Consider the following 14925-nt stretch of genomic DNA (forward strand, 5'->3'; position numbering starts at 1 on the left):
CTTTGTTCCAGTCAGCACACACAAAAGGAAGAATACCATCATGAAATCGTAAATGCAAAGTCAAACTACATTTATTTGTGAATGTGATTTGTGATTTATTTTATTTTGTCTCTCTTGGCTAATTTGCGAAGATGGGGATGAGTGATGAAACTGATGAATGGACATTCACAAACAACCATGCCCGATCAGGATTTGAACCCGGGGTCCTTGATGTCGCAGTGTGATGTGCTAACCACTCAGCCATAGGATCCGGGCTATATGTGAAAGATCTGCTGCACTGAGTACACACAAAAGGACAAGTACTGTCATGAATTCATAAATGCACAGTCAAACTACATTTCTGTGTGAATGATTTGTTGCACTGAGTACATAGGAAAGGTCGAGTACACGGGCCATCATGAATTCATAAGTGAGAAGTTAAGCTACCTTTGTATGTGAATGCTTTGTTGCAGTGAGTACACACAAAAGGACAAGTACCATCATGAATTCATAAATGCACAGTCAAACTACATTTCTGTGTGAATGATTTGTTGCACTGACAACATAGGAAAGGTCGAGTACACGTGCCATCATGAATTCATAAGTGAGAAGTTAAGCTACCTTCATATGTCAATGCATTGTTGCAGTGAGTATACACAAAAGAACGAATATCATCATGCAGGCGTAAGTGAGCAGTGAAGCTACCTCTGTGTCAGAATACTTTGTTGCAGTGAGTGCACACAAAAGGCTGAATACCATCATCATGTATGCGTAAGTGACCAGTTAAGTAATCTTTGCATGTGAATGCGTTGTTGCAGCGAGTTCACACACAAGGACGAACACCATCATGAATTCGTAAATGGGAAGTCAAATTACCCTTCTGTGAGAATGCTTTGTTGCAGTGAGTGCACACAAAAGGACGAATATCAGTATGAATTCGTAAATGCTCAGTCAAATTATGTTTTTGTGTGAATGCTTTGTTACAGTGAGTACACACAAAAGGACGAATACCATCATGAATTCGTAAATGCTCAATCAAAATAGGTTTTTGTGTGAATGCTTTGTTGCAGTGAGTGCACACAAAAGGTCGAATACCATCATGAATTCGTAAATGGGAAGTCAAAGCACTTTTTCGTGTGAATACTTTGTTGCAATGAGTACACACAAAAGGACAAATACTATCATGAGTTCGTAAATGCTGAGTCAAAATATGTTTTTGTGTGAATGCTTTGTTGCAGTGAGTGCACACAAAAGGTCGAATACCATCATGAATTCGTAAATGGGAAGTCAAAGCCCCTTTTTGTTTGAATGCTTTGTTGCAATGAGTACACACAAAAGGACGAATACTATCATGAGTCCGTAAATGGGAAGTCAAATCAATTTTTCGTGTGAATGCTTTGTTGCAGTGAGTACACACAAAAGGACGAATACCATCATGAATTCGTAAATGGAAATTCAAATCATTTTTTTGTGTGAATGCTTTGTTGCAGCGAGAACACACAAAAGGACGAACACCATCATGAATTCGTAAATGCGAAGTCAAATTACATTTTTGTGTGAATGCTTTGTTGCAGTGAGTACACACAAAAGGACGAACACCATCATGAATTTGTAAATGAGTCACCAAACTATCTTTCCTTGTGAATGTTTTGTTGCAGTGAGAACACACAAAAGGATGAATACAATCATGAATTCGTAAATGGGAAGTCAAATCAATTTTTCGTGTGAATGCTTTGTTGCAGTGAGAACACACAAAAGGACGAATACCATCATGAATTCGTAAATGAGTGACCAAACTATCTTTCCTTGTGAATGCTTTGTTGCAGTGAGTACACGTGAAAGGCTGTCTACCATCATGAATTGATAAGTGAGAAATCAATAGACCTTTCTTTCCTGAAGTCTTCCTGCAATTAGAGGAAACAAGACTCTCATCACTGTTATTTCTCAAATGCCCCTTCCTTTTGCATGCTCTGCTACATTGATTACATTGGGGATTGAACAGTTTATTGCATGGTTTATTTTTGAAAGGATCAATATTCTCATGAATTCTGAAATGTTTGATCAACAGAGATTTTTTGGGGAAGGATTTATTGCAACCGTTAGATTCAAATAAACTAATATCTTCATGGTTTCCAAAATTGCTGTTCGAGTGTTTTATCTCCATGATGATTGATGGTGAATCATCATTGATTTTTTTCAAATGTGTAGAATTTACTATACTTTCCTTTGAATCCATTACTTCATGTTCATTTACTTCCACAGCTCCAGGATAGGCATCTATGTCTTCCTCTAGACTCTTCAAATCACCAATATCTACGATAAACTCCTTCTTGTCAAAATTGCTGGAATGTGAAAAATAAATTAGCAATTTTCTTAATATTACTGACTTTATAATGTACACTGAATTACATTTTTAAGAATTGTCTCACATTAAAATTAAAGCTTAGTCCGAATATTCAAGTGTATAAAATAAAGGGGAAAAATTATATGTGGAATGCAAGAAATAGTTAGTGTCAAAAATTATTTCTTCATGCTAACAAAAATAGTAAGGTGTGTTGTTATCAAAATATTTATTTGCAAAAAGAAATATAAAAGTAATGTCATGTGAAATGATCATGAAATATGCATATTCCCACAAAACATGCTAGGAAAATGCACCTCACACCTTTCAAAAACATGAAATATGACCATTAAGCAGCATATTTTCTCCCATTTTGTGTTTCCGTCAAAAACGAAGTATGCATGCCTCTCATAACATATGAATTGGTTCTAATGTCTGTATTAATGCAATTTATGAAGGACAATTGAAGGGGGAAAAATGATTTTACCTAAAATTCTTGCAATCGACTGAATACCATTCAACTTTTGCTGAGTATTGCATTAACAATAAAAAAACTGTGCAGAAGAAGAATTCCTCAAACAAGCGTCATGTTAAATTTTGCATTGTTCCATTAACTTTGTAATTATCAATAGTCTATATTTAGCTCACTAACAATAAAAAATACTGTAAAAAAAGTGGAGGCAGATAGTGGAATATGAACACATGCCCTTTCATTCTTGGCGAAAAACAAGAGATAAGGATACCAGCATCTTACTAATTGCTCCGTAATGTCTCACAGGCCAGAAACCTTTAAAAACATGTCACTGTTTGTGAGAACATCCAGCTGCCATGTCTTCCGAACACTATTCAATATGGATTGTAGAAAAAATGAATTATTGACAGCTGTTCAATATTTTGCAGGTCACTGCAAATCAAATGGAACCTAAATTTCAAAGAAACATAACTCTTTCTGCTCAAATTGACAGTGATTTTCTTCAGGGGAAGCAGAACCCAATTCAGGGTTTCAAGCATTACATACATTTTTCAATTTCAAATCTAGTAGGCAAAATAGAAAAAATTCTCCAATAGCCGGTTCATCCAATGTTCAATAAATTTAAATGAAACGTTGCTATCTTCCTTTGGGGGTGCAAATCCCTACCACAGCTATATATCTCTAGGGTAAAGGGTTCTTTTTATAATTGTGAATCAAAACAAGCAAATATCTTCCAAAGGAGATTAAAGGTCATAATATATTATGGTAACTTTCTTTACAATACATGTCAATATCATTTTTGTTTCGGACACAGGAATATCTATAGCTTTCTTATTCAATCTAAGCATTCTTGATATTCTCTACATATTCACTTCTCTATGGCATTAGTCTTTTTTCACTATTATAAGTAGTTCACTTCTATAATTCTGACTTCCTTCTCTGGTTGGGATGGACTTCCTTCCTTCTCTGGTTGAAAGGGACTTCCTTCAATGGCCCATACTGCCTTTCTTCTTTGGCTTGGTTGTGAAACACACACAAGGATCTTTCGGATCACTTTTTCTTCTGACGCAACATAGATCCAAAGGTTTCAATATATATTGTCTTCTTTCCTTGGCCCTTTCAAATGTAATATCTTGCGCAAGTCCTAATGGGTGTTTTGAGGAAATAGGTGTTAGTTCCTTTTTCGATTATTCTCCTTGTTATACAATCCTTAACCACTTTGCCAGCTCTTTCCCCTCTGACTTTTGGCATTTAGCTAAACTAAAACTTCTCCACCCTTGGGGCCACGTCTTGAACGTGCTGCCAACTACACCTTTTAACAACAACAGTGTGTGAACTCAGTGCCACGACTGGAACGCACTAGCAGAGTTGGTGCAGCGATTGTGACGTGCAACCTAAAGTGCTTTGGTGCTGCAATTGGAACGCATATCAAAACTTGCACTCTGGGTTCGTATATGCCGTAAGGAAAGACACAAATTTCTCTCAGTCTTTCAGCTTCTTACAATTAAATATACTTTAACCTCAAGAAACTTTTAACTTCAATGGTAACATTCACATATATCTCTATCATTCCATTCATTCCTTTCTTTTTCATGTTAACAATCAGCTATCAGGTTCTTCTAGCTTCACACTTTTATAAACAATATATTTAATTTTATATGTTTTGCCTAGTGCTGTGATCTATGTTTAATGTCCGCAACTATTTACATGTATTAGGCCTATTGGGTATGTAAGAACATCACATCAACTTAACACTGTATTACTCCAACCTCCGTTAAGGTTAACAGATCTCTACTGTCAGCCTTATATCTAAAGACACTCCTTGACTTGATTAAAACACTTAAGAGCGTGCTATGTTGTGTTGGAATTAAGATGGTGGAATTTCATATATCAGCTGTTGTGTTGAAAGGTTATCCCAAACCGATTTGAACACATAATTTGCATACCATCGCAAAATGTGCATAAGTTCGATTTACTTCTAAAGCAAAAATATTTTTCCTATTTCGTATTTCATATTATAAATTCTTGCTGAAGTTAAATTTCATGCAAATCATATGTTAAGTTAAATGAGAAATCTATAACAATGTACTTTTTAAATTGATTGATTGATTGAATTGGTTTATTTGACATCGCTTTTGTGCCACTTTTGGCTAATTTGCGAAGATGGGGATGAGTGATGAAATTGATTGATGGATGGACACTCACAAACATCCATGCCAAGGCCGGGATTCGAACCTGGGACCTTACGCAGGCCGGCTGTACTTTCTAAAATTTTGTCAATAATGGCATCATGAATACATATATATTATTCAAATTTTATTTATTTTGCCTGCAGGTCAAAACTATATGCTCATATTACATGAACACGTACCTCGATTTCTTTTGAAAAAAAAGAGCACATTACGCTACCACATTCAATGCACTTAACCACAAACACAAAATATCACACGACTCTTTTAAAAAATATAACCTCCACATGTATACTTATTCACCAAAATATTCATTGTTATTGTCCACATTGATTTCCAGTGTATGCCTCTTTATGACTTCCATTCCAATAACATGCTTACTTTTATGTAACTGAAAATATTGTTTTAAATAAAATGAAGCAACTGATATAGAAACAGATAATGCATGTATTGTACTCTCATTTAATGTAAAAGCAATCAGTGACATTAGACAATATACCCCACAATCTTTAAAAGTAGTAGGGAATTACTCTTACTAACTTTTAAAATCATAATTCACCTAATCCAATTAACAGAAAAGAAAAGACTTTTAATTTTGCAGTGGAGAAAATGCTCTACACAAACTTTCATCATTCGACATTCTGAATCACAGTGTCTGTATCCATGAACGGCAAGTGACAGCAGTAGAAACCTAAAATAAATGCTGAAAGCACCAAACTTGACCTCCCTAACCTACTCAAGTATGCACTTAATAGAAGAAAGAGAGAAAACCTGCCTAACCTATTTATTTAGTCATAACTACACCACATACTATTTACTATTTGGTTGTACTTAAGTACTGTACAATAACATATAGTATTTAATATAATGCGAGCCTTAATAACAAAAAAAAAAGCAATTAGTATGCAGCCTACTGATTAATAATGGTGCAAATGGAAATCCAATCATATTCGGAACAAACTGGAAGAGGACAATAAAACTGAAAAAAATAAATAATAAAACGTTCCATGTATATTTTCTGAATGACTACCATCTAATCACAAAATGAATAATCAAACATAATGTAAAGTGCCATAGTATACATGTATGTTTCATTAAGAAAAAGTTTTAGCTATGTAGTTTCGTGCATGGACATTGAAGTGTATATATTTGCTTACAAAACACACTACCAACCAACTGGAAATTATTCCTTGTCCACACACATACTTGATTGAAATTAAAATTGAAATTTTGGGTGCATTAGCTCTTACGCTATTTTGCACCCGTCACATTATACGGGGTCCAGCCCTATACTATAACAAATAACATTACTGTTTTGTTGCATAACCAAAAACTTAAAATATTCTGACAAAGGTTAAAAGCTGAGACTGTAAAAGGGCACTCAGCACAGATAAGGACAAAAAACACAACAAAACACAGACATTTGGGTGTACTATGTGGAAGGTCACCCCTTATGCATGTACTGTCTAACAGTATACTTGTCCTTTTTTTGACCAGTTATGATAATCAAATACAAGATAAAATATAACATAAAATATCATGTTGCATTTATTAAAATGTATTTCTTAAAAACACATATTTGTTTGCTCAAAATACACAACCATTCAGAAATTGTCCCTTGTACACATGAAAGGTAAGGATACTGGTAAACATTATATGTGCCTTCTGTTCTACCAGTTCTATTTGGAAATAGCAGGTTACTTCTTTGTTTGCAATGTCACATTTGTTAATCAACGGTTCTATGTACAAGGTACATTTTGGGAATTCCCATCATTTCAGAAGAAAAGGAACAATGAAATGAAATCTAAAGTACCATAGTGTGCCCGCATGTTTCATTAAAAAAACAACTCGAGGCTGTATATATATATTATCAGATATGTAGTTTTTCATTGCCATGGTACAGCAAGTTAAGTTATGCATGGTGTACATTTCTTGTAATGTTCTCTTTTGTTGAGGGAATTTATTATAGCTAACACAAGTTCATTTCCACCTTTATTTGGAATGCCATTTCAATATAATTTATTTTGCAAGATTCAAAAGCACTACCTTACCCAACCACAGATCTTATTTATATAGCTGTTGTATCACAATCGGCATGCATTTCAATCTAACTTATGAAATTACAATGTAACTGTTAATACATAACATTTTTAATATGTTAATGTAAATACCCAACTAATATTCATTTAATAAACATATATTTATATTTTAGACATTGCTTTATTTATTGTTCCTGGGATTTTGTACAAAGTGCAAACCAGAACAAACGTTTTGCAAGGAAGTTTCGGAAGAACGCACTTGGGCACAGTATACTGTTCAGTGCTCATTAGCTATGTCACAACCAATCAAAATGTTGCAATTCTCGTGTCACGGTATGAGAATAGCAAGGAATTAAAGCAAAATGCCTCTAACATGTCATTAGTTAACAGGTGTATAAAATCGCTTGGACGAACTGGCCACAAAATTCTTAAATCAATCTAGTATTTCTGTTTGACTGTGTATTATGTTAACACTGTATAGTTTCTATGTTCATGGAATGTGCAAAATTGGAAACCTTTCACCACAGCATTTTTCATGGTGTCTCAATTAGTTACTTTCAGCCAGCACTGAACTGCAATATTTCAAAGTATCCTAATTCTGGAGCTTCAAAATTTTCTGGGCAGTCAACTAAGAAATTGTGAAATGTATGTTCATTCTATGTGTTCACACCTATAGTTTTTTGGCACCCTTGTACTGCATTTTTAACAATGTGATTTGAATGTGTTATTAAGTTTAAAGGAGAGAAAGTTATTCCCATGTACGAGTGAAATGTTCCCAACAAGACCATAGGCTTAGTTAGGTAGGAGCTAGGGGGGGGCTAAGCCCCCAGAACCAGACATTAGCCCATTCAAATGCACTTGACATATGCATAAAATAATTAAGGAAACAGAAACTGAACACAAAAATTAGATAATTCTCATGAAACTTTCATGTGTTACTCTAGTGGTGTGGCAGTCACACATAAGGAAAGAATTTCAAATTATGTCCTGATGTAGAATACAATGAAAGGTGAAGTGCAGTTGCCCTTTTACGGTAACTATATGTTTTGAACAAGATTTCAAAGAAAATATATCAACGTTATTTGTTTTCATCTTCTACCTTGGAGCACTGGGTAAACATTGTTACATTCAAACAATAGCGGCGTTGCATCCAGTATTTACATAAATGAGCCTTTCAACAATGAATTCCTACAGTTGTGTTTCTTTCAAACATGAAAAAGGGAAGGAGTGATTGTAGAGACTTGAGCAGAATAGCAGTTATGACAGGGAAAAAAAAGGCGTCAGTTCAAAGAAGTGAATTTTGTTTCTGTCGATTTGTATTGCATGATGAAGATGTATGCCTAAATGTCAGGTGAATGCATCGCGATCCTGTAGAAGTGATTCAATCGCACATAATTGCTCTATTAAATGGTGATCACTACAGTTCATTGGCGAAATCAGACTTTTGTGTACGTTGCACCATGCATGGGGTTTAATTGGATTTTTCATTGTATGAAGGCGGTGCAGTTTAAAGTTGTGTTGAACTCTCCTGGTAACGGGTGTATTTGTGGACCACTTCTAGGGATGCTAGGAATGCCAGGTATCTCTTGGAAGCTTATTTGTTGTTTCAAGTAACCCACAGGAAGATTATCGTGAAAGGATATGTGCTTATGCTGGTTATACTGTATAACAGCGAGAAGTCTTAATCATATTTTGAAATTGGAAATTATCGGAAAATCATTCTTTGATGTTCTGCCCATACTGTTTGTGAAATTACGATACATATGATAGAATGATCATTCATTTTAATTGAGAGTTTATTAATGGTAAAAATCAGGCATCGAGCAAACATGCTTACCCTATTGAATTTCAGAAAGAAAATTAAAGAATGCATAGGCAAAGTGATCATATAAAACCTGCTTTGAATGTCATGATTGGTGTTGTTTTTGAAGTCACTTGGACAGGGTTATATATTAGTGTTGTTTGGTTGATACTCTTAATTTGAAAGTCTAGTTTTCAGGATAATTAAATAATATTTCACCTATAAATAGCAACTTTCTATATGCTTCATGCCATCATTTATTAGTGTGTGTTCTTTTTTTATATTTTGTTTCATTCAGCCCTTATTTTCATGCACAACTGGTAATTCTTTTAATAAAGAAAGAATTTATCCTTAAGGTCAAGGTCAAACTTTTCAATACTCAAAGATTTTAAACGTCTTCGGGTAGCAATATGATTAGCTGAAGACATATCATAGAGTGCTCTTGAGTTGACATAGGTAATTGCTAGATGTCGCATATTGTTAAAATATCTTCTATTTGCATATTTCTCATGCCACCATTATGTTATTGATTAGTTTCTTTGAAAAAATTGCCAATTAGCTTATGTTATTTGAGCACAAAAGAGACTAATTGGTGCATATGGTGATATGGGAGTATGTAAACAGTATATTCGATTCAGATGGATGGATCGAATTGATACTGGGATATTTTGCATTTTTTCATAACAAAAAATTAATTTTAGGTTTTAAAAAATACTGCACACACACACACTAACAGCTTTCCAGATGCGAAAGTTCACATATATATAAACGAAGATTATGTGTATTAGAAATACTTGCCCCCCCCCCCAAAAAAAAAAAACTGGTACGGGCCCTGCTATACCTGCCGCAAAATTAGTTTGGTATTGAGAGGTGAAGGAACACGTGTCACGGTGTTGCCATATCATGCGGTACGGTATGGTATGCAGTGCAGCCGTCTGACGCTGTGTCAAGGAAAACGTGTTATGAAAAGGAACAACAATGATGAAATGTGTTATTGTTTTCTCTCTTCATTTCCATTTCCCTTACAACATGAACGAATTAACGAAACGAGCATTGTTTACAGGTTACCTATTCAATCCATTCTGAAAATACTGAATATATACACATGCAATAACCATTTCTTTCCAAAGTCGCCGCTAACTCTGCCCATCTTCCGATTATACCGCAACTGAAGTGCACAAAAGTCCAGTTGGTGGGGTGTCTTGACTTTCACGCAGGAGACCCGCGGTGGTTTCTGGAACTTTTTCAAATATACCGAGTGGCTCCGGGGTCGACTCAGCTGAAGTGAGTACCTGGGGCAAAGGCGGTTGGTGAACTTCATCATCTCATCACCTCCATAATATGGCCTAGGTGGAGGTCGAGAATGTGTGAAGCCCTACCTCCAAATCTCCATATGCCTCCATCCTCCTCTTTACTTTATTTTGCATCCATTAAGTTTTTTTGTATGAGGATCCCAGAGAATTTATGACTGTCCTTAAAGATGTTTCCCCACCTTGAAAAAGTCCCGAATCTTTCACCGAAACGCACAGTTTCCCAACAGTGGGATGATATTTCCTTCTATAATAAGAGTAAAATGGCGACGAATTATATCTTGCTGAAAGGTATCTAAATTTGTCACACGTTTACTGATATTCCTTTTCTATCCTGGGGTTTCCAGTTTTAAAGCCTCGCATTTAATTATTTAATTCTAGCACATTATATTTTTCTTTTCCTATGGTTCCGGCAGTAGCAGCAGTCCTGTCCAGAACTTTATTTACAGAAATGATTGGACCCCCATTGTTTTTCTCTTGCTCAAATTATTTGCACTCAGAACAAACCATCTCCCGCATTTGGCCTTTGAGAGGAATTCCATTTTCTTTTAGTGCATGGCCTCTTTGGTACATTGTCATCTCGAGTATTGTCTCCTGTGCTTGACATTCTTCACACAAGCACACGATACATTCAAGCAGAACACAGAAAATTATGTACAAAAAAATAACACACTAAAACAACACGCTATATACAACAAAGAATACTCTAAATTCAGTAAACACTAAACAAACGGACCGGTTAAAATATCACAGCAACGCAACGCAACAAACAAACACGTCCTCTCCCAACAACATGAAAACTGATCGCAGGAAGAATCGCCCGATAAGCGGCAACACTGAGATAAATGTTTTCTGTTGCTAGGTAACTAGGGCTTGAGTGAAGCACTGAGAAGATTTTGATTGGCTCGCATGCCAGCCACATACCCTCCCGCAGTGACGTAGACCCGCTTTCTCCACGTGCTTCACAAGCATCAATACCAAACTAATTTTGCAGCAGGTATTAGCTGTAGTGTATACTGGAGGGCAAGTGGTCTGCTTGGCACCTGACATATTTTTGACGCTTTGTGAACATACATATATAAATCGGAGGCTTCAACGTATTAGCTATTTGTCGCATGAGATTTTACCGACCTGCCAGCTGTAGTGTATGCCGAAGTGCAAAAGGAGTGTTTGGTGCCTGCCGATTTCCGACGCCCCATGAACATACATATATATATATATATATATATATATATATATAGACGTAAAAGGTAAAGTGCTCCCCTGTGCTTAGCACCATGCCATGAATGCGTATAGGGGGTGTGGGGGTAACACCCCACACTTTCTTGATCCGGTCGTGAGGGGGGGTGATGTGATCAGCATCACACCCCTGACCGCCTTTACCCCCCAGGGTTTCCCCCAGGTACCCATGTTATTCGACGCTGATAACAAAGGCTTTAGCATATTAGCTATTTGTCGCATGAGGTTTTACAGACCTGCCAGCTGTAGTATATATTGAAGTGCAAGGGACCTGACTGGTGCCTGGAGACTTCTAACACCCCATGAACATATATAAATAAGGGGATTTAGTGTATTAGCAATTTGTTGCATGACATCTTACTGTCCTGCTAGGTGTGTAGTGTATAGGGAGGGCAAGAGGGCTGCTTGGTGCCTGGCATATTATTGAGGGCTTCACTGTATTAGCTATTTGTTGAATGAGGTTTTACCGACCAGCCAGCTGTAGTGTATACCAAAGTGCAAGTGATCTGCTTGGTTCCTGGCGACTTCTGATGCTCTGTGGACATACATATATAAATAGGGGGGCCTCAACATATTAGCTGTTTGTCGCATGACATCTTACCAACCTGCCGGCTGTAGTGTATACCGAAGTGCAAGCTGACTGCTTGGTGCCTGGCGACTTCTGATGCTCTGTGAACATACATATATAAATAGGGGGCTTCAACATATTAGCTATTTGTCGCATGAGGTTTTACCGACCTGCCAGCTGTAGTGCATACTGAAGTACAAGTGACCTTATTGGTACCTGGCGACTTCTGAGCTCAGTAAACATACATACATATAGAAATAGGGGGCTTCAACGTATTAGCTATTTGTCGCATGAGGTTTTACCAACCTGCCAGTTGTAGTGTATACAAGGGTGCAAGTGACCTGCTTGGCGGCTGGCGACTTCTGATGGCCATGAACATACATATATAAAATAACGAGGCTTCAGCGTATTACCAATTTGTCGCATGAGATATCATTGTTTAGTTTTCCCAATCACCTATACAAATAAGACAATCCCAAAGCTATCTGTATATAAAAAAATTTACCTCCACCGAAATTTTTTTTTTTGTATATAAGTGACACTCTAAACCTATGCACCATGCATTGTATGAAGACTTGCCCCTCGTGCGAGAAAAGCGTTTCTAGCGCTAACTATACGAGGCATTATCGTACCTACATGCCTGGCAAGAGTTTGTCGGCTATGGAACTGTGTCCTGGGTGTGGCAAACGATTGACAATCTTGTACCTCAACAAGCATCGACTCACTTGCTAGGGCAGCAGCACCCCTGTGCCACAATCCTCCACCTCCACCAAGAGGAAGGCAGAAGCAATTTTCTTCGTTGCACCGCCATCCACCAAACGCATCAAACCAGCAGTCAAAGCAGACCAGTCTGCTTTCGAGTATTTGCTGGAGGATTTTGTCCTAACATTGGATGGCTCCTGCAATGTGCGTAGCTTTCTGGAGGACAAGCGTGTCACCATTATTTCCATCCTCAGCGATGCACTGGCAACGCACTCTACGAAATTTTACGCATCGTTACGTTGCCAGTATAAAAAGCCATACGATGAAACATACTGTGATTTTATTGATTTTAGTTTATTTTACTTTGAGTTTTGTGCCTCTTGGCTAATTTGAGAAGATGGGGATGAGTGATGAAATGGATGAATGGACATTCACAAACAACCAAGCCTGAGTGGGATTTGAACCAGGGCCCTTGGCTTCCTGATGAAACATACAGTTTTTGCCATAACTCAAAGGCAAAAACACTGCATCTGGAGGATGGTGACAACCTCCCGAATATCTACAACCAGTTTGTTGAGGAGCTGGTAACCAAGCAGGAGGAGCACCAGGCTAAGGGCTGGGGTGCCTTGCTGTGTGGCACACCACATGAACTCTGTGTGAAACTTGCTAAGTTTGTGCCACTGTCGGGGTCCAGTTATATCTACCTGCCACCTAGCATTAAGGCCAAGAAGGCGATTCTGAACATTCAGAACAATCACAACAAGTGCTTTCTCTGGTTGCTGCTGGCGACATTGCACCCGGTCCATAAGAAAGACCACCCACACCGAATTGCCCACTACGTAACATTCGAGCCGGAGCACGAAGATGCGATGGTCAGGATCCTCTTCCCTGTGTAAATCTCTGACATCGGTAGATTCGAGATGGATGCGCGCAATGTGTTGGGCCTACGGCTAAGCATCAATGTTTACAGCCTCACAAAAGAGAAGCATCTGGTGCATTCCATTCGGGTGAGTGACATGGATGATGGGGGTGCGCAAGAGATCAACTTCTTGTTGATCAAGAGCAACTCACGCCGCCATTACAACCTCGTCCACATGCTCTCCCGGTTGGTCTCAGGTCAAAGAACACCACATCGAGGTGTGTCGAAAGTGCCTGATCACCTTCGATAACCGACAACAGGATAATTACCAGCATTCCCGAGGACCCGACATCGCTGCCAAGAAGCTCACCCGCAACCTGCATGAATACTCCTGCCCAAACCCCCTGCGGTTCAGCAGTTTCGAATGCACAGTGCCACGATAGAACACCCTGAAATCATCATAGTGGTCTTTGAGGCCTTCCTCAAACCCCTGTCTACCTGCAATCCTGATCCTGACCTACCCTCCACCACCACCTACCAGCTCAACGAGGCTTCAAAGTTTTGCTTATGTTGTGTTGTGGCGAGACTGGTATTTTGGCCCTGAACCGTACGTATATCGCGGTCCCGACCCAGACAAGCACTTCCTCGAGAGGATGGTAGAGGAGGCCCAAGAGATAGGGAAAGTGTTGTTAGCCCCCAAGCCCATGCTGCCACAGTCCGTTACCCGACGATCAGCGTAGGCATGATGAGGCCACCACCTGCCCTGTCTGCGCCAAGAGCTTCACCGTTGACAACAGGAAAGTGCGACATTATGACCATTATGGTACCAGAAGCTATATTGGTCCATGGTGCAGCAAATGCAATATGAAAGCCAGGGACTCGCGCTTCATGCTTGTCTTCTTCCACAATGTCTCGGGCTACGATTTTCACCATCTGGTGATGAATCTTGCCTGCGACAGAGAACGGGTCAACGTCCTGGTGCAGAATGAGAAGCGCTACATCAGTGTCAGCAAGTGAGTGTCCATCCCAAGATTGTGAGCGACCATCAAGCTTCGGTTCCTAGACTCGCTGCGATTCCTCCAGGCCAGCCTCAACGCTCTCGCTGGCAAGCTGAATGACGAGCAGCTGACTGTTACTGTTGCTAGTTTCCAGAACCTGGATGTGTTCAGGTTTACACTCTTCAGGTGTAAGGGGGATTACCCCTATGAATACGTCACCAACCCTGCCAATAGAATACATCACCAACCCTGACAAGTTCGAGGAAGAGTCGCTGCCTATCCAGGCTAAGTTTCACAGTCAGCTGAGAGGTTTGGGTGTTACCGACGAGGAGTATCAGCATGCCCAGCCCATGTAGCGAGAACTGGGTTGTCGAACTCTGGGGGATTATCACGACGCCTATCTTAGGCTCGACGTGATGCTCCTCGTG

General features: G+C 38.6%; 1 protein-coding gene across 1 annotated transcript in view; it reads right to left on the reverse strand.

The window, feature by feature from the left end:
• Window positions 1–364: 364 nt before the first annotated feature.
• The window catches only part of LOC145989242 (uncharacterized), a 43337-nt gene continuing 28776 nt past the window's right edge, over window positions 365–14925 (reverse strand). The window contains exon 4 of the mRNA XM_083124557.1: window positions 365–2321. Within this exon, the coding sequence (XP_082980683.1) occupies window positions 803–2321 (1519 nt within the window). The 3' untranslated portion in view covers window positions 365–802. The remainder of the gene's footprint in view (window positions 2322–14925) is intronic.

The sequence above is a fragment of the Lepisma saccharinum genome, chromosome 6, assembly GCF_977018435.1.
Source record: "Lepisma saccharinum chromosome 6, izLepSacc3.1, whole genome shotgun sequence".
NCBI lineage: Eukaryota > Metazoa > Arthropoda > Insecta > Zygentoma > Lepismatidae > Lepisma > Lepisma saccharinum.